The sequence below is a fragment of the Podarcis vaucheri genome (assembly GCF_965113315.1).
Source record: "Podarcis vaucheri genome assembly, chromosome: 1".
Taxonomy (NCBI): domain Eukaryota; kingdom Metazoa; phylum Chordata; class Lepidosauria; order Squamata; family Lacertidae; genus Podarcis; species Podarcis vaucheri.
In genome coordinates, this window is record NC_138759.1 from 35,253,897 (window position 1) to 35,279,451 (window position 25,555).

Below are 25,555 nucleotides of genomic sequence, written 5' to 3' on the forward strand. Positions count from 1 at the left end.
TTTTTTTTAAAAAAATGTATTTCTTTTAACATCATTATATAAAAAAAATAAGGACAAAGGTCACTGATTCACCCCTTTTGCTTGAAGCACTTCTACTTATTACCAGTATGGGATTTTAAAATTGCCAAACCACAGTTTCCATCCATCCATCTGTTCTTGCTAATTGTGAAAAGGTTCAATTTTCAGCAAAGCCATGCATTTCACAGAAGGTATGTGAGGTGAAATTTCACAGGGGACATGATGGATCCTGATTCTCAGCGATAAACCTTTGGGGCCAGCCGGGTTGGCATATGTTTCAGCATGATATGAAGGCTTGGGTTCCCTGGCTTCACTTTTTTGGCGTGGAGCTGATAAAACCTGGCTGTGTATTGTTTCACTGGACACCAATCATGGGCAACGGGAACTGCCCATTTTAACTCTCTGTGGGAAGGAAGCCCAGACCCTGTTCACAATAGTACTATTGTCATGTTACAAACTATTCTGAACAGCTTGACAGCTTTAGGGAGGAGGGGGAAAGGGGGTCGCTTTGCTAATTGGTGCTCCAAGGAAAGATGGGGAATGATCTCGAGTTGATATATTTACACTGTTCTTCCATATAGGCTACCAGTTTTTAATAAAAAAACACAAAAGCACCATTCTTGAACAGCTGCCCGATAAAGCTTTTAAAGTATATTAATCATTTTATACATACACATACACACAAATAAACTATAATAACCAATTACAATAATAATAAAAGGACACAGCATAAGGATTTTGTGAGTGGAGCAAAGTTCCATTAATAGACTTATACCGTATTTTTCGCTCTATAACACGCACCCGACCATAACACGCGCGTAGTTTTTAGAGGAGGAAAATCCGTAGGCATGCCACCCGTAGGCATTTCCTCCATAACACACACAGACATTTCCCCTTACTTTCTAGGAGGAAAAAAAGTGAGTGTTATGGTGCAAAAAATACGGTAATTAAATGTAGATTAACCTTTAATGTTTACACTCTGGTTTTGCCGTTGTATCACCTACAGAAGGATCCTTAGAGTGCTACCTGTTAAACACAAATTCTGTTGTGAAGTTCTGGATCTTCAATATTCATTATGTTCTTGCGTTGGTCTTTTATCTCCCAGCTCTTCAGTTTCATGTTAAAATGTTGAATACTGGTTGTTGCTTCTTGCATAAATAAGTGAAAACAATAAAATATTTGTGGTAGAGGTAATGGTCCTCTGGAGTTGGCTCACACAAGATCTTATTTTGGGAGAAGCACAGATGTTCAAAGTTATCATCTGATCAAGCCTACATAGATTTACTTGTGTAACTGTAATTCATATAATTTTATGCTTAGGTTCTAAGTGGTAGAGCTTGGATAAAAGGTAAAGGTAAAGGGACCCCTGACCATTAGGTCCAGTCGTGGCCGACTCTGGGGTTGCGGCGCTCATCTTGTTTTATTGGCTGAGGGAGTCGGCATACAGCTTCCGGGTCATGTGGCCAGCATGACTAAGCCGCTTCTGGCAAACCAGAGCAGCGCACGGAAACGCCATTTATCTTCCTGCTGGAGCAGTACCTATTTATCTACTTGCACTTTGACGTGCTTTCGAACTGCTAGGTTGGCAGGAGCAGGGACCAAGCAACGGGAGCTCATCCCGTAGCGGGGATTCGAACTGCCAATCTTCTGATCGGCAAGTCCTAGGCTCTGTGGTTTAACCCACAGCGCCACCTGTGCTAATAGTCACATGTTTCACAGCCATCTGTTTGGTTTAAGCTGGGGTGGCTAACCTGGAACCTGCTAGATACTGTTAAACTCCAGTTTCCATTATCCTCATGGGACATTAGCATGGCCAGTGGTGATGGGAACTCTAGTCCAACAACATCCACAGGTTAGTCAAACATATTTTAGAGGGTTAGAAAGAGTAAGCAGTGGTCAAAGTACAGTTTCTGCTCTAATTATTGAGAAAATATATTAATGCTGTATTTCATAATGGTAATTCATTGAATGCCCATTCTTCCTTTTACAGCAGGGTAGATTATATTTAAGTCAAGATTAATGGATAGATTCTGATGTTAAAATCCAGTCTCTGAACCTGCCATTCCCTGGAGGCATATAGTGCATTAGTTTAAACCAATATGCAGCTTATCATAGATACTGTGACACAGTCTTAAATGATGGTTTGCTGTGCATTGTTACTGCTTTCTCTCCTAATAAAATCACTATTTTGTATTCTTGATCATTACAATATTAAATAGAAATGTAATCAAATTATTGCACATTTAGATACAGATAGCTCTTAAGTAATTGCCCACTGTAAAATTTTTGATCCCTCTTCTCCCCCCTCCTCCAAATATGGTCTTCTGTCAGTGTGCATATTCAATAAAATAGAATACTTGTGTGGCTTAGATTAGTTGAAGCAAAATCTTTTCAAGTCATCATCTTTTTAATCCTCATTTTTTTACCTACTTTAAACTCTTCAAGCTGCATTTCCCCTTCTGTCACTCGCTCGCGCTCTCGCTCACACAAATACACACTTCTGCCTTACATGAAGACCAGTAACTGCCCTACCAATGTCTGAGCCATGGGAGAAGTTTCCTCTTCACAGAGCAGCCTTCAGCTCTAACTAGGCTCTTGTGGGGGAAATCAGATGGGAAATTGGGGAAGAAAGAGTCACTGAGCTTTTTCTATGGCAGCAGTTGGGAACCTCTAGCCCAGGCATGGCCAAACTCGACCCTCCAGATGTTTTGGGGCTACAATTCCCATCATCCCTGACCACTGGTCCTGTTAGCTAGGGATGATGGGAATTGTAGTCCCAAAACATCTGGAGGGCCAAGTTTGGCCATGCCTGCTCTAGCCCCAAGCTTAATTCAGCACACCAGATCTCATAGTTTGGCCCATGAGGCTGTTTTGGATGAGCCACACCCACCTGCTCAACGTATAAAGGTGCAGCGAGGCCAAAACTTTATATTTGATTTTCTTCAGTAATGTTTCATTCTGGGTTGTTTTGTTTAATAGTTTAATGTAGGTAGTAAACTGCTTTGAGTTTTTTCCACCTTTAAAATTTAAAGTGCTATAGAAATAATAATAATAATAATAATAATAATAATAATAATAATAGTAGTAGTAGTAGTAGTAGTAGTAGTTCTGGAGTAAGTATATTGGTATGTAATGAATGATGCTTTACAGGGTTAAAGAAAAAGAAAAATGGTGTTAAAAAAAAGTACAAAAGTGGAAGTAATCTAATTAGACACAACAATATAGTAAGAGTAAATTTTTTGAGGTCTTAGAACAAAGGAAGGAAGTCAATACGTGTTTATATACGTAATGATATGGTTTTTTTCTGTAGATGTGTGCTTTTTCATTTATGTTTAGTTTAGTTTTGTTTCCTTTGTGTGTTTTTTCCTTTTTCTTTCTTTTGTTTTTTTGTATGTTCCTTTTTTTGTATAGTATTATTTTGGATTCAATGTTTGTAATTTTTGTTATGATTCTGCATTGAAAATAAAAAAATAAAAAAAAATAATAGGAAGTTTCCAGCTGTCCAGCAGCACCTGAAAAGCCTTGTGCACAGCTCTTTGCATCATGTCAGGGCTTGTAAAATGCAGGGATGTATATGGAATGGCACAGCTGGTGTCACTTTGACGTTAAGTGACTGACAGGTGAGGCAGCCTCACCCAACTGCAAAACCTAGCACATGGGGCAGGGGTAAGGATCCAGTTTCCCACACCTGTTCTATAGACCTTAGATATCATTGTTTCCTTGAAGGAAGGAATAGTTCCTACTGCCTTGAAAAAGGTATTTATTGAAAAGGACCTATATTGAAGAAATCAAAATTGGGCCCTATGGTCCTTGATATTTATTGTTGTATCTTTATGGCCACTCCAATATCTCTTCTGAGGGGTCCCCCAACTCTCTGTAGCAGATTTGGGGTGCTTAGGTAAGGAGAGGGAGGGGAACTTCTGTTATGTAAGTGGACGTCCTTGCATGAACAGGATGACTTTCTTGGATTGCAAGAAATTCCAGTTTCTTTTGTACCGTTCTTAAGCAAAGTCAGCTGCAGGCGGTCATGAAATAGATTCTTTTGATCCATTTCAGTGTTGTTTCTGACCTGTTTATGGGGTAGGAACAGCCTTGATTCTGCCGGACCTGTCCACAGCTTTCAGTACCATTGGTCATGGTATCTTTTCGTGTTAGCTTGACAGGTTGGGCTTAGGTGGCGCAGGTTGTTTTTTTCTGCCTTTGGTCCTTACTGACAAAGCAGGCTCACTTGGTAGCATTGGCGATCTCCTTCACCTCATGGCCCTTAACTTATGGGATGCTGCAAGTGTTTACGGTATTTTGGAAGGTGGCTAACAAATCTATTAAATGAAAACAATCTATATTACAATGGTTTATGTAACCTTGTGTGCATCTTTTGTTTTTGTTTTTAGGATGCAGTCCTAAAATCACTTATAATCATGTGATTCATATTAATTAAAGCAATAGAACTACTTGCTAATTTATTATTTCAGATTGCAGCCCAAATTGGTTCATAGAGACAATAATGTAAGGCATGGGATCACGTTCTGTGGTTATAAAACCTATTGTAATAAAAGAAGTTAATACTAAAAAGGAACTGTGAAAGATACTGGAATATTTTTACTACCACCTCCCCCCTCACAAATATGTGTCAAGTAGCTACGTCTCAATATGTTCTGAATTTTATCTGACACCAGCGTCTATTAATGGGACTCCATTTGTACTGCCATGGCACCTGTTATGGATTTTGAATTATCTCACAGCCCGTGGGACTAAAATGAAGAAGTACCAGGTGTCAGGCTTGTATCTTAATTGAGACTCAGTGTAAACAATATAAACTTAGTAATACGGTTGTAGGAATGGATTGCAGCCCAGCAGTTGAGTTGCTTACAAACAGTTGGGTTACAACTTTCCTTCATGGATGGTAATAAAGGATTTAGCTATTTAGCCTGATGAAACAAAACAGAACTACACTTGTCATTGCTGTATGAGGTCAGGCTATTCTTAGAAGAATTCGTCTCAAAATTTAGGTTTTTGGTAATACTACAGTGAATCATTTTCTGACAAATTTCTCTGGGAGGCAAAAATTAAAATTGGTTTAGGAGCACTATCTTAAAGCCCACTCGTATGCAAGTTTAGTAAAAAATAATTCTCACTGGGTTCAATGAGCTTCTTCCCAGGTAAGTGTGCATAATATTTGCATTTGTAAAACAATCACAGAAGTATTGTGGTTTTTTAAAACAACAACAACATAGGATAGGATTTTGGTTTGCTTCCTGATTTGTTAAATTTAGTATTGCAATTATTTCAGCATCTATTCAGTCAGTAAGATTCCTGAAGCTGAAAATACATAATTAAACACTCAGCAAAAATGAAATAGCCAAGGCATCTGCTTTCAAGTATAATAGTGCAGTTATGCACTACAAAGAGGTCCCATTAAATTTAATTAGACTTATCCTGAGGTGAGTGAGTATAGGATTGAAGCCTGTGCATGTATAATTTAGTATTGTTTTAAATTAAAAACAAAACAAAAAATGTCACCTGTTGATTGGATCCAAAAGATTTCCTCTTGTATATTTTATCATTTCATTTTGGATTTTAAATTGTATTCAAATTATAGAGAGAGTTTTAGAAATGTCTAAAACAAATGAAATTGGGTGTATATCACTTGTATGGAAAAGAAGCAGATGAGGGGAAGCAGAGGATAGGAAGAGAGATGTGAATTACTACAAGCATTGTTTAACAAGTTACTCCTTTCACAAGTTGCTATTACACCCAAACTCAGAGCCAGTCGTACTATTAGGCAGAATGAGGCGACCACCTCACCTGATTTCAGATATCATGAGAGGGCAGCAAATTGTTAGTTTAATTAATTTATTGTTTTATTTTAACTTCTATGGAAGGAGCGGAGTCCTTTGGTGATTTTCTACCTCAGGGGCCAAAGTAATTTGATTGGGTACTGTGCACATTGATGCAGAGGAGCAGGGAGTAATAACTGTTTCTCCACATCAGGCAGCAAAATATTTTGGGTCAGTCCCACTTCTGGAAGATACTCAGGAACTGGAAAAGAAAATGTCGCTGGTTGGAAGTGGTTCCTGAAAATTCCTCTGTTATTTTCCTCCTGGACATCCTTATATGCCAGCCTCTGCTTTTTAAAATGTACAGCACGGGTGGTATTGTTGAGAGGGGGTTTTCAGCCCGTCTTGTTCATGCGTCAGACGATAAATGCGGTAATTTAAATTATATGCAACCCGACACTATAAAGCAAAAATATGCTTCTTCCCCATCAGCTGATAAACAGGCCTTTCTACACCAGCTACAAGCTAAAAGAGCATCCTAAAGCAGAACATGAAGTCAAGCTCTTAACTTAAGGTCACAAGACTGATGGCTTTTAGAATCTGTAATGCTACCCGCTTTGTTGTTTAGATTGTAATATGTGAAGTGTGTGGAATAAGGATAAGATTGACTTTGCCTACCTTCATATGTACTTCAAGGCCATGCTGTTTTGGTGCTTAAATGGAGGTTTTTCAGTATGCAAGGGTTTTGTTGGACCAACACAGGGTGCCCAGAAACTTACTCTTATGAAGGGAGAACTTGCAAAATTCTTGCCCGTTTTTCCTGAATGCTAGCAAGGAAGCATTGTATTTTGTCTTCTCTTAGATAAGCTTTCCAAAGCATTTTTCCTCTGTAAGAGAAGATGGTCAGCAACTCCCAAGATGCTGTGTACATCCTTTCTGTGGAGCTCAAGGTGCAAACACAATCACATCAAAGGCATTAACTTTGAAAGGGCATTGGCCTTTCAGATATGTTTGTGGGAGGGAGGTTATTAGTTTGTTTTGGTTTTATCATGCATTTTGTGTTCCCATTTTGTATTTTCATGTTGTAAACCTATCATCTTCCGAGTGAAGGGCAGGATAGAAATTTAATAAATAATATTAATACGAATATTAACTTCCCTTCTGTCCTATTTGTGTATACGTACTATACATATACTAAACCTAAAAGGTTTCATTTAGAGACCTCTGAAACAGGAGCATTTTAAAAGTAGGTAGGTGTCTCCACCCTGCTTTTCATAAAGCGTTTTACCCATTCAAACAGACTTTTAAAAACAGCTTGTTTTGATAGCAGGCTGTTCTCCTGTGGGCCTTCAGCCTTTGCTTCCTGGCAGCACCTTTGGTGCGAAAAGAGAGTGCTCAATTGGGAGACTATCAGTGCCAGCATGCATAGAGTGATAAGTTAACACACCACTGGGAATTTCTGGGGCCCACCAAGATACTTCACTTCTAATGTGCTAACAAGCTCATTTTTCTACCTCTTGCCTCTTCAGTTATTTTTTTTTCTCAGAAGAGCTTAGAAGTTGAGTGCATCAGGCATAATGAAAAGCTCTGTAGGAGGGAGAAGCAATAACCCAATTTTTCCCTTTTCAGCCAAATAGAAAATTAGTTTCTGGTAATACACAAAGGCCAGTATTTTTTGTGCAAGGGGCACTGCTGTGAATCAAAGGACTCTATTAACTGCAGAAAATTCAGCAGCTGTGAATCTCCCCCAATGGAAAAAAGTGCTTTTCAACAAGTTGTGAGATATGTAGTATTATTTAGACTTCAACCATCAGTTTCATCCTCTACCACTTATATACAGCCTCTTAAAAACTGTGCTATATTACTCTCCTGTGTTAAGGCTCAATCTTGTGTATGTCCCACAACCTAAGAACCTTCACAACAAAAGGGTTTTCTATTCCTTCGTGTCCTAATGTTGCTATTTATGGTGTTTTCAAAAGCAATTTTTGGACTGCAACCCTGTTTTAAGGGGACAGATGAGCATAAGCAATGAATCTGATGAAGATCTATAATAGAAGTAGTTTGGGTTTGGCTACCTATTGTAAGTCAAAGCTCCTTTTTTCTTTTCTTTTCTTTTTTTGCACACTTGCATCCTAGGTGTGAAAATTATTGTCACTGCACAGTCCACTTAATTATTGAAATATAGTGGACAAAAGTGTGGGTTTAGTATGTTTTCCTCTTCTTTAAAAATATATAATCATGAGAGAATCTTTATTAGTTTTAATATTTTGTACATCAGTAAGCACCTAAAATGTTTATACTATTCCTTATAACCCATTGTTAGTTCCCCCATTCCAAAGATAAGTCAAGGCTTTTCAAATGGGGTTATATGAATCAAAGAAGGGTATTTTTCAAGGTGGAAAAGGGAGAAATTGCTCGTTTGGTTGCAAGAAAGGTTAATGGTAGGAAGAATATTTGGCTATGGTGCCGAAGAAAGAGTTGATATGTAGTGAATGAATACGCTGCATTGTTGGGGGTGATTTGCTTTAAGCCAAGGGGGCTCAAATTGTAAAAATTCATGGACCCATTTCCAAAGCCACAAATCTGTGAGGGGGGCAGGGAGAGAAGCAAGGTAGGGTAGGGTAGCTACCCATCTTAGAGATACACTATCTGTGCAGGAAAATGGGCACAAACATCTCTGACCTTTCTCCGAAAGCCAGCACAGGTGTTTATTGCTCTTGCATGCTTTCTCCGTATCGCTGGAAAATGTCCCTAACAAAGAAAAGGCTGGGGTAGAGTGCAGATGTTAGCCCCTACCCACTGGGATTTGTGAGCAGAGAGGAATTATGTTCTGCAGGTGAACAGACGTGTTCCTGCAGCCAGATTTTCCCATCTTTCTTTCAAGTGCCTTTTAGTGATGAAAGGAAGTTGCCCCTTTGCTGCCAAAGCATGCTGCCCACCCATCAGCCAAATTATTATTATTATTATTATTATTATTATTATTATTATTATTATTATTATTAGCCTTTGTCATCAAAAGGATTGGGTGCATGTGCTCAGTTTCCCCTTCCTGCTGCCACTGATGCCAGACATCCTTATGGAGTAAAAGTGGACTGCTATCTTCTCCCCCAAGGCGAACAGAAATTGTGTTCCATGGTTCTTGAACACATGTGCGTACACACACCTGATAGTTTCCAGCAAGGGGAGCTCAGCCCCATCTCCTTTAAAGAGGGGAATATTCTTTGTTGAGATTTCATAGGTCTCATTTGTTAAAAAATTAAGTAAATGGAACTCCTGCCAAGTGTTTCTCATCTTCTGAAAGAAATACATTTAAATGACATTAGAAGACATTGCTTCAGTAGAAATATCCAAAAGAGCTGCATGCAAAAAAATAAATAAATCCCGTTTTTAGAAAGATTAATAATCCAATGAGTACAGCAAGACAACTTCTACAAATTGTATGAGGAAAGTAACTGATTTCGAATCCCACTAAATCAGCCTATGACACAAAGTCAGCATGGTATTTTTTTTCTTGATAATTGTATGTTGCTGCCTGCTGTTCTACATTTTGACAACCATTTCCATAGTTGCTTTCATGAACAGCAGAAATATTCTCTCCCTTTCTCACTCTCTCTGTGCTAACGGTAAAATCAGGCCCTCTGGAACAAGAAGCCTGGAGAGGGTTCTTCAAAAGCAAGAACACTTCAAGATACCGGTCTCTTGTCAATATTATCAGCAAAAGAGGATGTAGGGGGAAAGGAAGAAGTACAATGCTTGGCTGTCGATGTCCCGCAGACACTTTCTTCGCTGGTACAGGGATGCTATGGCCATTTTGCAAATATACCTACTTGTTTCAATAGCATAATTGGCCAGTTATTTTTCCTAATACACAGATTTAGCTAGGTGTTTATCTGAACAGTTTAATTTGTTTGAGGATTATGGGGAAGGCTGTTTTTAAGTGAAAATCAATATGGACTTTTCGTTCTGAATCTGTTTTTTTTAGTACTAAGTTTTAGATATTAAAATCTAACATTGAGAGCACTGATATTTTTTTAAAGACCCTGTTGGGTGCTGTTCTGGGGATTTTATTTTGTAACATGTATTTACTGAAACCTTGCTTCTCTCATACTTCCTCGAATCATTGCATGTTATCTTATAAGCAAGGGTTTACAAAACCCTTCATAAAAACACAACAACCCTTGTTTATGAGATAACATGCAACCCATTTGCGGAAGTATGAGAAGCATGGTCACTTGTTTTAATTACTTTGCTTCCTTTGACAAGAGGTGCGTTCAGAAGGTTTTTCACATTTCATTTCTGTGTAATTACTATTGAAGTGTTTTCTTTGATAATGGAAGTTGCTTCCAGCAAGAACCATGACCACCATTGGGATTGGAGATATGCCTCTCCAGCATTTTTATTCAGCTGCTGTTACATGAGCAATGGGAAGTTGAATAATACCTGCTAAAGACTTCTGCATAAGCTGAAGATGCTGTTCTAGTTTCTGCTGTGAGTCTGATCTCCATTGGACAGTGAGTGTGGCTTAGCCCTTCCAGAACTTATATTAGAGTTCACTGCCTTTGGGGCAGCTTCAGAAGGGTGATATATTAGGTTATTAGTCATACAGGACGAACTTCTGGGGAACCTTGAACTCTTTCAAACTCAATAAAGAGTTTTAGCTAATGTATTCTAGGTTCAAGAGGATGGGTAGATCAGTACAGAAAGATGGTGTGATACTGCACATTCAAGTGAGAGGCAAGAACTTAGGGTGGGGTATTGGGATCCTTTGAACAATATTCATTTAAAACATTGTATAATTACAGGAGGTCTCTCTTATATATCAGCCTTCAGAATAGGTAGGGATAAAGCTCTGAATTAGAATCATAAAATTAATATATGCATAAATAGATTGGTTAAAAGGAAACAACGTGGTTGTGTCATTGATCAGAATGTCATGCTGGCTGCTTTATTCTGAACTTTAAATTGATCCTTAACTTTTGGATAAAATTAGCTATGAGGAAAGAGCTCGATATCTGCAAACCATTGTCCAGCACCATCTTGATCCTTCAACTTTTGAGGACTATGCAGCTCAGGTTTTCTGTCCAGCACCTTGCCACCATTTGCCCTCTGAAACCGGTAAGAATGCAATAAATGCCTAGATTTCTGTTTGATAACACTTAAAATGCAGTATTTCTAGTCAAACTACCAATATTAAAAAATAATATTATTTAGATTTCCATGCTTAGGAAGCCGCATGTTGGGCAAATGCAATTGTATCCTTCGTCTATCAAATTAGAGCACTCACATACAACTACTCAGTTGTTGATCTATAATAAACCAACATTTTATTTATGAATGTTCCTAGATACCTTTGATTCCTCAATCTAAAGACTGATCTGTAAGCCCAGTTGATGCACTTTATCTTCAAGAAAGGTTGATTTTAGTCTTCATTTGGGAACCTTGAAAGCTTTGCTGTTCTCATCCACTTTCTAATTTTAAACTATGAATGGTTGCATAGTCATTTTCCCCTATAATTTTTTTTAATCCTCTATATACAATGCTGCATTTTCAGTTACTAATAAAACAATCACACAGGGAGCAATCCTATGCACAAGAAGATAGCATAAAAACAAGTCGGTGTAAGTTAGGCCGACGTAAGGTTACAGCAGATCCAAAAGCCATTCAACAGAAGACATTAGGAAAACCATTGTGTTTTATGCCAGGTTGCAAAGTCACATGACAGAGCTGAACAGACTAAGGATTTGGAGCTCTCTGGTCCCACCCCCGCAATACCCCTTTGGGGGGGGACTTATACCAGCCTCAGCTCAGCCAAAGTCATCTCAGCTGTTTAAGCCCCAACTGAGCCAGAATGAGCAAGTTACGACAGCCTATCTTCTGCTGAGCCAGGGTTGGGGGCTTACTGCCAGCTGAGCCTGTCTGAACTGGGAAGCAGCCGGCTGAGCCAGAGATCTGCCGTACCTGAATCTGCTCATCCCAATAACTCTTGCCATAGGATTGCCCCCTAAGAATCTAGAATAATCACTGAAGGTATCTAGAATAACTCAAGGCCTACCTGTACAAATAATTTCTTGAACTCCTGATGATTATATCATTTATTTTATTTCCCCTCTTTAGATCATTAAATATCAGTTCTGTTTATCAGAAGGTAAGACAAAGTGTCCAAAAAAAACCCCTCTGTTCTTATTAATCTTTTACTAAAGCTCTAAGCTTGTAACCACGTTGTATGCAAACTTTCCTGATTGCCCTTATTTTCTACCATTAAAAGAAAGAGAAATTCACACTGATTGAGAAATTCCCACTACATTTTTTTCAAGTTGTAGTCTTTACTAACCCCAGGTCTGCATGAAACACTAACACTGTGGTTCTGGGATTAAGGGAACTAATGGGAGAGACATCTGTTGAGCTGGTAACACTCGATTGTGTCTGACCTTTTGTTTCTCAGCATGAACAAATAGTACTGGGTGACAGTGGTGTGCCTTGTACCCTGTACTGCTTTTCTTTGATGTTAGCACATACTTTTAGAATTCAATATAACAGAGAAAGGAAAGGGAGAAATAACTTGTTTGTTGCTGACAAACTGTTACACTGTCTTGAAGCAGAAATTAGAATATTACCACTGATATTACTCACCTACTTGCAATAGAGACAAAAAAAAAAACAACTCAGATCAGTTTTCTTCTTCGGAAAACAATAGATGGAAATCTAGTGACACCAACAGAAGAGGATTGATGCAGCTATATTTGGATTTGCACATATGATTTAGAGGAAATAAATAAATAAAATGTTTGGGCTCCAAAGCAGTATGTTTTCACTTCCTTCCAGTGCTTATCATTTTTATCTGAATGTGAACAGGAAATAGAAACAGAGGAGCACAATAAAATGAATGCCTGAGTGAAAAGCAACAACAGCATTCGTGAATAAAAATAAAATTAAGGCAGTAGTTAAAAATACTAAAGTCATACAAAAAGGTCCTAATAGTGATTTTTAGTATCTTATTTTGTCTTAATTAAGTCCACCAATTGATTTTAAACAGGCAAAATTATATATCTGTGTTTTAGTGATTGTAAAGGCTTCTGACCAAGTGATATGTAGCAGAGCTAATTTTATGGTTCCTGCTTCTTTTGTGTATAAGGGACAGAAATATGTTTTCATAAGCTTTTGCCTTCCTCCATTAGTGAATAGAGTACCTCACACTTTATGCTCAGGTGCATATTTTCTGAGATGGATTGAAATAGCTTCTCAGTAAGATCAGTTGTAAAGTGCTGAGTTGGAGAGATGAATGAGTGATCCTCTCTCTATCTCCTTTTCTGAATTCAAGAGGTACTTTTAAAAACTATTTTTTAAAAACATTTAAACAGCTGTCTGATAAGTAATAATGATGCCTGTTGTTAAAAGTGCATTAAAATGACATTGCCATCCTGTTTTTTAAATCTTAATGTTACAATGGCTTTTGCTTGTTTGGTTGTTTTTGTTATATGGAAGAAATACCTGGAAGCTGCCATCTGTAGCTGAATATTGGTATTCAAAGAGCATGGAGTACTTACACTGAGTCAGCTCAGTGACCATCATGTCCAGTATTATTTGGAGGCAACTGTAAAGGCCTCAAGTAGTCTCTCCATTCTTGTTACCTAATATCCATTAACCAGAGATGCCAGGAATTGCATGTAGAGCCTTCTAGATGCAAAGAATTTGTGGATTCAGTTTCTTTCTTTTGTGTTGACATGTCAGGGTAATAAGGCTAAAATTCTTCTGGAGGTAGTATGTTTTTATATGTATGAGAAATATTCTGTCAGATAGTACAGCTCTCCATGAACAAGGAAGTTGGAAAAGAATGTAATGTAGATCATAGTTCTAAAAAAATTTAGGTTCTTGACTATTGAAGGGCTTTCTTATTTTTTAAATATTTCTCATCATCTTTCCATCTGCCTACCTTTATGTAATATGCCCGATTATTTTGGAGTCCATATAAATGAGACCTAATAGGAAATATGCCAGTCTCCCACTGGAGGGGTCTCCAAACACTTCTCTCCCCAGACATTTAGGTGCTCAAAATTTCTCTCATCATATTAGAAATACAAATGTTGATTGGGGTGGGAAACCTGCGCAAAACAGTCAAATGTATTACAGCCTGATATAACTGTGTAACTATTTCTGATATGGTAAATGAAAGGTGTAAATTACTGAAATAAATTACTGAAACAAAGGAAGGCAAATATTTAAGAACTACGCTGGTCAAATATTGAGATATTGGCAGTGGGAAGACACTAGTAAATGTGGTGACTCAGAAATCATAAGAAATTGGAATTGGTTTAATGATAGATTCATGGTTAAACATCTTGGGCAGATTATTAATCAGCTGCTGGGACAGATTTTATCATATAAAATAGTATTTTTAAAAAAGATGGATAGCCAGTACTATTCCCCTCAGAAAATAAAAGGTTAAAAAATGCAACCCTAGAAGATTTAACAACGCAGTCCTGTTCAAAGATAAATCTCACTGTGAATTCAATAGGGTTTACTCTTAGGTAAGTGTGTATGGGATTGCAGCTTAATTAAATCTGTTGGTTGTAATAAATAGAGAAGGCATTATTCCTTCTAAATTATTTTTGGAGTATGCTAAGTGATGAGTTCCCATTCTGGCAAAATTACTTGCATGCATAGATAATTTGGTCAGATTCCCCAGAAAATGAGGTGCAAATATAATTGTAAACGTATTTTCAAAGAGCAACAAAAATAACCTCAGGAATTATCACTTCATAATAGTTCTAAGTATTTCTTCTAAATTGTATGCAGATAATTATTGAACAAACTGAAACTTTGAGCTGCAACAAATGAAATTATAGGAGGGAGTGCAGGCTGACTTTATCAAGGGAAACATCACTTTCCCTTTGTTAGTCAATATGCACAAAATCCAAGAAAGCATTTGTATGCTTTTTTTTTTAGATGGAGCTGCAACTTTCAGTACAATTAATTGTATTTAACTGTGGTTATAAACTGTGGACTACCGGATTGCACACACTGCTGACACATTTACAAAGGTTAGAGTAGGAACTGCTGATGAGTTCCTGTCAGCAGGGAGGCTGAGACAATGTGTTTACTGACACCATATTTATTTAACTTTTATGTTAACATATGGATAAGAATAAGGATTCTGAACACCAGTCATCAGTCTGCTGGTGAACCCAGTTGGGTAGGTGGGGTATAAGTAGTACATCATCATCATCATCATCATCATCATCATTAAAATATTTGTCAGGAAAAAGCAGCAAAAGCTGCGAAAGCCAGCTGCAAGTTGCTGGAATGCAAAACAGGATGTTGATGTATGGGACTGTACTATTGGAACAAAGGGGCAGTCTATTCACTGCACTGAGCACCGGATATTAGCTCAGAGTGTCATCTGACCTGTACTGGAAGTACAGGGTGGAGTTTTCTCTCTACTGTAGGAGACTGAAGAGTGCAGACACGTTTCTCTGTACTGCTGGAATGACAGAAATAAAGACATGTAAATAGATATCTGTCTGCTCTTTCCCCTCCCTGAGGGAAGCAGGGAGAGGGAGGAGGGGTGTGTCCCTCTCACGTTGAGTGGGATCGCCGATAGAGACCTTGCCTGTATCCTGCCGGGAGACGCAGACAGGGAGGTCAGCCAGGATCTCAGCCGAATGCCTGGAGAAAGGCCAGTTACCTCTGACCAAGGCTGAGAATCCGACAATATTGACTTCTGTATGTGATGATATGGTCTTCTTATCTATCACATAAATTGAATTCAAGCAATTTGGAACTGTTTATAAAATAGTATTTAAAAGTGAATTATAAAACTGTATTTTGTGACCTGTCCTCCTCAACCCAACTAATTTCTTATACAACACTGAACAAGTTAAGTATTTCATGTATTTGATGGTTTGGGTTTTTCACCTAGCTGAAACCAAACTAAAAGCTGTTAGACATCCAACACAATACTAAATGTTTTCTGATACACAGTGACAGTTAATTGTATCTCTTCACAAGTAGAACAAACTTCCACTTGCCCAGTAGGACTGCAGGCCCCTGCGTACTCCCCAAAATCTGCCCTGGATGGTTGGGAGGTGTGAGGGGCTGCAGTGGAAGGAGGAAGAGGAAGTCCCATTACTATCACTCATAATAAGTGTGATTGTTCAAGCATGTCCAAAGCAAGTAAGGAATTGGCAACCACTTAGTATTACATGGTGATAATAAAAGGGTTATCAGAGCAGAGGTCCATATAGCTCAGCCTGTTCTCATGTAGTAACTGGTCATTCAGAGGTTCATAAATAGGACAGATTCCCCCAGTCCCTGGCATCAGAGATGTACAGAATATATTTCTGGTTATTGTGGTTCAAGGCCACTGATAGACATACGCTGTGTATTTATCTGATCCTCTTTTATGCAGTGCTTTTTTAGGAGGTACTCGAGGGTACACAGTACTGGCACCTCCTTTTGTTGTTGTTAAAAAGTGCGGTACTTACTGTAACAACTTCATGAGGAGTACAGTCACCTATTTTTCTAGAGAGAGAAAGTACTGCATTTATGCAATATCCCCCAGCAATATTTAATCTATGCAATCCGAGAGACATTTCGTTTTGAAACCTGCTCACATTCAAGTTCATGCCTTAAATTTTATTTGTGTGTATGGTGGGGGAGAACAGGTTTTTTCTGCCACAAGAAATGGTGAACGAATGGCATGCATCTGCAGCCAGTTACGTGAACTCCAGTGGGAAATTGCATGTATGCATGTCAAATTCAAAAGTTAAATCACCATGTTGGAAGAAGTTACACATGAAGTTCCTCTCAGTGATGTTGATTTTCTGTAACATTTGCTAAGCAATCCCCCTCCACAGTACTTGTTATAATCTTTATCATGACCACTTGGCTGTCATACTTTCCCCTTATCTAAACAGCTCTGCTTGTGTAAATGCATGCATAAACTGAGCAGAGTGGCTTCTTCCTCCCTGTGGCTGGATCCAGAGCCACTCCAGTAATTTGAACGACATAATGACAGTGGCCTCATAATGACATGGGTGCCCATGTAATCCTGGCTACTCTGCACTCTTTATTTCATCATTCAGATGTTTTAAGAGCACTGTTCAATTCAGGCGTGGTTGAGCTGCAACCACATCACTTGAGTGATTTACAAATTGCACCAAAGTCTATCTTTATCAAGTAAAAGAACCTATGCTCCTTTGTATTTCAGTTCCTTTTTATATCTTTCCTAGCTCTGGTCTGTATTGTTTATAACATTCTAAATGTTGATATACTGAAACCTCACATACTTTCTTTTCTATTCATATCCCTTTTGTAATTAGAGCTAATTAGAGTGTTCAGATAGTGAATTTTATCACCTCCTTGTAAGATGGGTGGAATGCAAATATAATAGTTCTCCCCCACTTGTTTAAAACTGAAGGCTAGCAGGTGATCTAATATATATATATTTGTCAACTTCCATATTAATCACTACTGCACTTTTAGGCTCTAGTTCTGCATTTTCATCAACTGAAGGTTTGTTTTGTATTTATGTTCATTAGTATTGACGTTAGTATCACCTGCTTTGGGATTAAAGTGAACATTTATTACATGAAAGAAGCCAAAAATGCCTTACACATGAAACAAAAAATACGAAGAAAAAAGAAACCCAGTATTAATCTACTCACCCATTGCTATCAAACAAAACTCAGATACAGTAAGGCTGCAATCCTGTGCACACTTATATTGGAGTAAATCGCATTGAACACTGTAGGAATTTCTTCCAGGTACACTTACCTAGAATTGTGCTGCATGTACATGTCAGACTTACCTGGCTCATATTTTCACTAAAGCTAAATGCATTATCATTAATTACCAGTTACTTGCCAAGTTAAAGAAATTATTCTGTGTCCAGAAACCACACTAAGTATTTCTTTAGCATTTATATTTCTTTTGCAAGTTGGTGAATTTTTCTCAGTGGAGTTTGCTCAGTGGAAAATGCTTTAGCACTATGAGAAGAATTTTAGGAAGAACTTCATTTCTTTTTCATGGGAAACTGGCTAGCTAGGAGAAGCCAACTGTTGCCATGTAATATTTTATTGCAGATAATTTTGGTAGAAATGTGTAAATGATTCACAAACAGGAAAGAAATGTTTGTGCCATTATGGTTGTGTTATTTATAGCAATGACCCTGCTGAATCAGAACTTATTTTTATCGAACTATTTTTTTCTTTTCTTTTTTTCTTTTCCTTTTTCTTCTTCTTTTGTAACCTGTAGTCGGTGAGTATTCTTCCTGATCGTTGAGGTTCATTTTTTGCCTACTAATGCATCCCTCTTTAACCTTTAGCATGCACCGTTAGCGACATAACAAATTCTAACTTTCTCCTTTCTGTACTCATCTGTAAATGCCCTCCAACCTCTGCTGTCCGTGTCTCACGTCTCACATCTGTTATCTTTTTATCTTTTCTCCCCCCTTTTCCTCACTTCTGTCCACCTCTCCTTCATCACTTCTTCATTCTCAACAAAGAAAGAAATGGTGTGATATTTCTTCTCCTTCCCAAACCACCACTAGAAAGCATTGGCCACTTCAAGGTAAAGGGCAAAGGCTTGAAACGGAAGGTCTTTCACGCTAGCTGTGAATGGTATGCTATGCAGAGCATCAGCAATTATTTTTTACGCTCTACCTCATCATTTGAAATGCTTTGATTCCTTGTAAAACTAGAACAAGATAGAATTTATTAACATGTGGGGTGTTAAAAAACAGCCTTTCCCTGTAGGGAAGAGGACTTTTCTGCTTAGTTTTGTGGTTTTTTCTGGAAGGTGCAATAAATTTCCTACTCTTACGATTAGCAGAATGTTTGGAGCTGCTATACCTGGCTCATAAAAAGAAACGCACACATTTGGAGAGCAAAAGCAGAGGTTTTGTCAGTTTCAGAAAGTGTTTGGCCAAAGCAGACGCAATAGCATTTGAGTTATTAGATCAGGCTTATGGCAGTGTTCTTTAAAAGCAGTGTTAGACTTCTGACCCGGCCATGATGGTTTGCAGTAACCTCTTTAGGAAATCTAGCTGAGTGAAAGCAAGAAATGTGTCCTGAGATTTATATGCCTTCAGCAGGAACTCGGACATGAATGTTGTTCTAACTTTGGAGATAGTGAAAACATTTTCTTAAAAGTGGTTTTCTGTATCAAAGCATTTTTCATAAAGTGGTAGTAATACTAAAATACTCAGGTCATTTTTAAAGTGGTAATTTTATCCAAATGCTTCAGAAGCATTCATAATGTTATAGGATCCAAACGGGTTGCACATGGAACAACCCAGGGATTTTTCAGAGGGGGACCTTCCCACTGCAGCCCTTCATGACTCTGAAAATATGCCTCTTGAAGGTTAGAAAGCACCTCAGAGGAAGATTTGGCGCAATAGGTCGTGAGGTGGCTGCAAGGGGATGGTTGGCCATTTCCTTGTGAATGTGACTTTACACTTGCGCATGGGGTTCTTTGAATTCTGACCTATGTGTAAATTTTAAAAACTGTTCTTCTTGAGCAAAAAAAAAATATTGTTCCTGATGATGTTGTGGATATGCCCTTAGAGGAAATTAAATAATTTTAAATATTATAATAAATTACTCATTTACTAACTCAATTACAAGGGAATCCTGTTGAAATTGTTGTAAACTTCGGCCCAGTAGGACTTCTGTACTGCCATTGGCTATGAATCTGATGTTGTGTGTGTATAAAGTCCCTTAAAAGCAATTGGCTTCTGGTGGAATCCAGTTGGTGCTGTTGTGATCATAGAAGCACTTTGCTTCCAGCAGATGCCTATGTTAATAGAAGAGGGTATGCTATTTTTGCTGATTCAGCACTCCCTGAAAATCAGCTCTAGAGGGGGGGGGGCTGCAGAGCAGAGTGAGCAGATGCAAATGGAATCAGCCAAAATTGCTTCCGTTAGTGAACATCCGCTAGAACAAAAGCTTTTCTCTAAGGGCAAGGGCACAAATACATGCATAGTACTAAAATAAGGTTGGACTTTTTTTGTTTACAATAGGGAACCAATGGAATGTATGTAGCTCCTAAAATATAGCTAAAGGAGTCTGAACTTAGGGCTGGAATTGACGATGTATATTTGATAGGCAACAAGTATCTGATCACAGATATCTCTCTCACACACACACACACACACAGAGAGAGAGAGAGAGAGAGAGAGAGATCTTTACAAATGCATACAAGAATTCATCTTCCACAGCTTCATTAATTAGGTAGATTTAAGAAAGAATTGTCTTTCCTTTCTGGCAGCTGAAGGCTGAACACGGAGCATGCTTAGGGGAAAAACACTGACCTTGTTTTGCATCTCTCATAGAAGTCTGGACACTGCAATAAATCTTATCAACCTAACTCCTTTGCTGCTGTTCCTGCAACTTATTTTGGGGGGCCTATATGTGGGAAGGGTTTGTCTCAGATTCATCTTGTTCCTTTTACAAAGATACCGAACCATGTAGTGCATCCAGCTAGCATGATCTATTCACGCTTCTGCCCTGTTGAATCCTGTAGGAATTCATGTGATGAGGGTGTTAAGTAGAAAATGGGTGCCAACCTCAGTCCTGTATAGTATCTCCCCAGCCTCTTGCTGTGTTCTGACCTTCCTTCAGAGCTTAGTTAGATTTGCCAGCAGCCTTCCACTCATACAGAGTGGAATGGGTTTGTTAATGATTGTAGCAGATGAGCTAGTATGGTTTCTTCTGTGTCTAAAGAAGGGGCAGGTATTTGTTGGGGACTTGCTCTTTCCTAACCCCCAGCAGATTGTTCTCATATATGGGGGTCTTGTTGTTTCCCATAGGCTCCTACCCAGAGACTCAGGCGTCCGAAGCTCCAACAGCAGCGCAGATGGACGGGCCCGATCTAGCCTTCCCCATTTCTCCCCGGACTAGCAAGAGCCGCATGTCCATGAAACTACGGCGCTCCTCTGGCTCAGCCAACAAGACCTAAGAATGGGTGAAGCCTGCAGCCCCTTTTCCTGAGATGTTTGTCTCCCCTCTGTATGGAATTCTTGTCCCACATTTGTCCACTTGTTTGTTTATTTTAGAAAACCTTATTGGAGTTTTATTTCAAACTGAAAATATCTTGGCTTTCGTTAGAATATTTTTATCTAATTTCCTGCTTCCATAACTTGTCAGTATAGGGTCATTTCTGCACCTGTTTTACCTTTCCTTGTGAGACCCTGTTTTAACCTCTGGGTCTGTTGCTAGCCACACATGGGGCTGGAGACTGCAGGCATGTTTCTCTGTTTTTTTGTACTACCCTCTAAATAAAAAAGTACCATTTGCAAATGAATGTACTATTCAAATGAAGATGCACCTCTGGAGTCCTCTGCAAAGGTCACTAGGAGACACAGAATTATGTACAGAGAATATATGTGATAAGAATTAAAGCCCTTCAAGTCAACAGAGGCCCATCACCATCTCTCTTACTGTCATTCGCTGCTGGACAGGCACCACAGCAAGATCCCAGTGCTGAAATGCTAACAGCTTTCTACTCTCCTGCTAGTATTTGCTTTCCAGATGCAAGTTATGGCCACTATCAGCCTTTCTCTTCCGAAAACTGTCCCTTGGTCTATCTGTAAGATATGCATACTTTCAAGCACTTTGCCATGTCAGTCATTTGCTCTGAGCTATGTACCATTACTGGGGAGAAAAAGGGACTGTGCCCTTGTAGCGGCAGATGTATGCACAAACACATTCCACTCCAAATTCCCACTACCCCCAGACGTATTTTCATACCGAAAAAATACAACTATGTTGTTCGCCATATTCTGCTCTAACAAAATGTAGCATGGCACCGGTACTAACTGCATGTGTAAATATCTGTCCTTCACCTGGGCAACTATAGAAATATATATTGATGTATTTGTTCACCGTGTAGTATATACAAATTTGTAATGGTTGAAAAAAGACATGCTATTTAATAATACAATAAAATTATTCTTACCACCTGTGTATGCTCTGTATTCCACTGCAAATATTGGAAAGATTGCTTAAATCAATCACAGTAGTATTAGCTTCATGAGGAGAGTGGAGAGCAGGCATGGAATGGCTCATGGTTGTAAGATTGCAAAGCTTTTACAGCAAGCGTCTTAATTGACAGTTTAATTCACAGTCCCTTTTGGGGGCAATCCTGCACATAAATATTAAGTTCTGTGATACTTCCAAGTGTATAGGATTGCCACCTTAGTCCCACTTCGTAGTTCCAAGATAATGCTTGCCTAAATCCTTCCTTTCTGGCTCAATAAATTTTGCTTAAGTGGATTGATAATGCTGTACAAAGTGAAGAATTCAATGTTGAATTAATATTGCTGAAAACATCCTTGCAAAAATAATAATAATGAATGCCTGTTTGGGTTCCAAAGTAGAACAAGTTCAAATAGCTACATTATAATAGCAGCTTAAAATTGAAGCAGTTTTGACAATTCCTTGACAGTAAAATGTCTCTTTGGAAACTCTTTAAAAAAGGCTTTTAAATTTTTTTCCATTAAGGTAAAATCATTATCTAACTTAGTTCCTAAAAGTTAAGTATGTAGAAATACTTAACTTCTACATACTTGGTCACATAGCATGCTGTATTATTCAAGTTTCAAAATAATTTCACTAATGTTACCCTAGTTAAAATGAAGTTGCCTTTCCGTATCTCATCTTCCATTGATCAATACTTCTGCACAACAGTTAAATCCAGCTATAAGTATCAATTTACAAAGGACTATGCAAATTTAATCAATAAAAATTGCCGTCTATCTACAGAGAGGTTTGCAAAAGTGGACTTCCAGCAAATGTATCAGTGAAGAAGTTGGAGAGGGAATTGACCACCAGAATTTCTAAAATGGTTACTAGATTTGAAGGCTGGGGTCCAAAAAGATGTCTGCTCAAGTAATCCAGTACACTATTAGACTTGTACATTTAACAACTGATCCTTATGCGTTAGTGCAAGCTGTTTTTGAAGCTCTTTGGTTTGCCATGTAGGATGGGGTGGCTGTTAAAAAGAAAGACTAATGCTTTGTTTGACTAATTGAACAATTTTCATGAATCTTGAAATTCCGGCTGAACATTTTGGACTTCAAAGTAGCTTCCTGCTTTCTCTTTTTGTATGCGCTCCCTTTTGCATATCATATTTTTTAAAAATTAAAAGAGTGGAACAAGATGCTCAGAAAATAGGCAGAATAAACTACCAAAAAAATCATCAATCCAGAATTTAATAACCAGCAATGAGCAAGAGCAGACAAAGGGAACTTTGCACATTGTATGTATGTATATATTTATATATGTACTTATATGTATATATCATAGGACTGCACGCTGACTTTCTACAAATATCAGACAGTGTTGTAATACAAGATACAACGAATAAAACACTTCACAGCAAATTAAACTCTTTAAACCCTCAGAGGCTGGAGAGGCAGATTCCACTAATTAAGTATGAGGGCTAACTAGTTCTCCTGGAGAATTGATAATTTTTTGTTAAATACAATGTCGGAATGTACTTTGATCCTAGGGACAGGAGTGACCAGAATGAAATCGTTCAGGCCCCCATTCTCCCTAGACAGCTTTTACTCGCAGGCAGGCACACAGATGGCTCTAGGTTTGGCTATAGTATTTCGAGTACACAGAAAAATGTCTCTCCACCCCACACCCACACTTAAAGCAATGTCACATTTTTCAGTCCTGTAGTGGAAGGGGTGATTCCCACTCCGCCTCAAATAGACGGCTGGCTCGCTTTCCCTTTCGCTTTGTTGAAGTGACAAGTTTTAAGTACTGTACGTGGAAACTGGATTCACAGAATATACAGTGCACTCTACCTTTTCATAAGGCAGTAAGGCTAATTTGTGTTCATACATTAAAAACGTTTGGCATGACGTACTTCTAAAGTCTAGTGATTTTCTTCGGCTATGCACTGCGATTTTCCATAGGAATTACAGTTCGGATAGGATTCGTTCGGGTCTCCACCATCAGGGATTGAGGATCAAGGCTTAGGGGGCGAAAGAATTCTATCGTATAAATCGGTTCCCGCTAACTGGAGAATCGGTCAGTCTGAGCAACTGGCAATTTCATAGTTCAAGTCTGGTAAAGAAGCGGTTCGAGTCGGTGGCACATACCCCCTCACACTTGCGCACTCCCCACACCCATCTAGCAGCCCGGCCTGACAGGCATCTGCAACAGGAGCACCTGCCTGTTCTCCGACGGGTGGCACTTGTTGATGTGCCGAGTGAGGCCGGGCGAGCTGAAGAAAGTCGAGGGGCAATGTTTGCAGGAGAAGATCTGCTGCTCGCCGTGCGCCACGCTGCCCTCCGGCTGCCCCAGGGGCAGCAGCAGCTCCTCCCGCACGGCGTGCCACAGTCGGTGCTTGTCCCGGATGTCCGCCGAAGGGAAGTGCGCCCCGCACAAGTGGCACGGGAACGTGATCTGCTGCGCAGGCGGCGGGCTCCCGCCGTAGCCCAGCGCCCCGGGGGCCTGGTGGGTGCCCAGGTGCTTCCGCAGGTACGCCTGGCGCCGAAAGGTCTTGTGGCAATAGGGGCACAGGAAGAGCTCGCCGCCGGACGCGCCCAGGCTGGAGCCGTCGGCGGCGCCCGCTTCGCCGCCCGGGCAGAGCAGCTGCTGCTGCTGCTGGGCGGCTCGGGGCGGCGGCGGCGGCGGGTCCCGGCAGCAGGAGCTGTCCGCGGCGCCGTGGTGCTGATCTGGTCCGGCCTGGCCGCGGCTGTTCTCTTTGTCCTTGGCGGGGCCGGGCGCCGAGGGCGGGCGCGGCTTGTGCCAGCGGCGGTGCGAGGCCAGGTTGGCCGGGCAGCTGAAGATCTTGTGGCACTCGGGGCAGCGGTACTCGACGCGCACGATCCGCGAGCAGCGGTGCTGCGCCAGCGCCAGGGGGTCGGCGTAGGGCTCTTTGCACAGCTGGCACACGAACTCGCCCAGCAGCGGCGGGCCTGCCCCGCGGGGCCCCTCCGACGCCCCCTCCGACGCCGCCTTGATCCGCAAGCCCAGCACGGGCGACGTGGTCACCTCGTCGGCGAAGCTCAGCTTGCGCACGGCCTTGGGCTTCTTGGCCGGAGGCGCCTTGGCGCGGGGCGCCCGCTTGAGCGCCGGGTAAAGCGGCGGCGGCGGCGCCGACGTGGCCGGCAGAGAGAGCGGCAGCGGCAGCGGCAGCGGCGTGCGAGGAAGCAGAGGCAGCTTCTCCGCCGCGGCCAAGGCGGGCCCCGCAGGGAAGGACTCCGCCGAGGCGGGAGAGCGCGCGCAGCGCTGAGACTCTCCGGCGGCTGAGGCGGCGGCGGCGCTGTCCGATGTGCCTGCGCCCCACACGGCCGCCAGCGGGGCGTTGGGCTGAGGCAGCAGCTGTTGCTGCGGAGGAGGCTCGGGCGAAGGCGCCGGGACGCGGGGCGTTTCCTCCGCGGGGCAGGGCGCGGGGGGCAGTCCCGGAGGGGGGCGCACCCGGTAAGAGCCCCCCGGTCTCCTGCTCCGCTTGACGAGGAACCCCCGCGGCATCTTCCGCGACGCCCCACGGCAGCGCTCCCTTTCCACCGGCGGCTCCGCGTGCCCGACGGGAGTTTATACCTCAGGCACCTCTGGGGAGCCCGCGCGTCATCCTCTCTCCGGCCCAGGGCTGCCAATGAGGAGTTGGGGAGGCGAGGGGAGAGGGGAGGGCGGGGAGGGGGGCGAGGGAGAGGACTGGAAAAGGCGGGAGAATCGGAGCTGGGGGAGGAGGGAGGCCACTTTCCCAGCCTGCGCCAGGAGGTGGGGGTGGGGCCGTTTACCTCA

General features: G+C 40.7%; 2 protein-coding genes across 12 annotated transcripts in view; one reads left to right on the forward strand and one right to left on the reverse strand.

Annotated features, from left to right (window-relative positions):
• Positions 1–21,751, forward strand: part of RALGAPA1 (Ral GTPase activating protein catalytic subunit alpha 1) — a 129,522-nt gene extending 107,771 nt beyond the window's left edge. For 4 of the 11 annotated variants that reach the window (XM_082213280.1, XM_082213285.1, XM_082213288.1 and 1 more), the window contains 3 exons: positions 10,786–10,910; positions 18,298–18,412; positions 20,602–21,751. In XM_082213280.1, coding sequence (XP_082069406.1) covers positions 10,786–10,910; positions 18,298–18,412; positions 20,602–20,692 — 331 coding nt within the window. In that variant the 3' untranslated portion in view covers positions 20,693–21,751. Of the gene's footprint in view, positions 1–10,785; positions 10,940–11,909; positions 11,941–18,297; positions 18,413–20,601 lie in introns of those variants that run through there. The other 7 variants (XM_082213283.1, XM_082213290.1, XM_082213281.1 and 4 more) reach the window with 4 other exon arrangements.
• A 117-nt stretch (positions 21,752–21,868) lies between these two features.
• Positions 21,869–25,368, reverse strand: INSM2 (INSM transcriptional repressor 2). Its single transcript, XM_082213667.1, has one exon. It carries the CDS (start codon positions 25,280–25,282, stop codon positions 23,936–23,938), a length of 1,347 nt encoding a protein of 448 aa, XP_082069793.1. The 5' UTR covers positions 25,283–25,368; the 3' UTR covers positions 21,869–23,935.
• Positions 25,369–25,555: the final 187 nt, after the last annotated feature.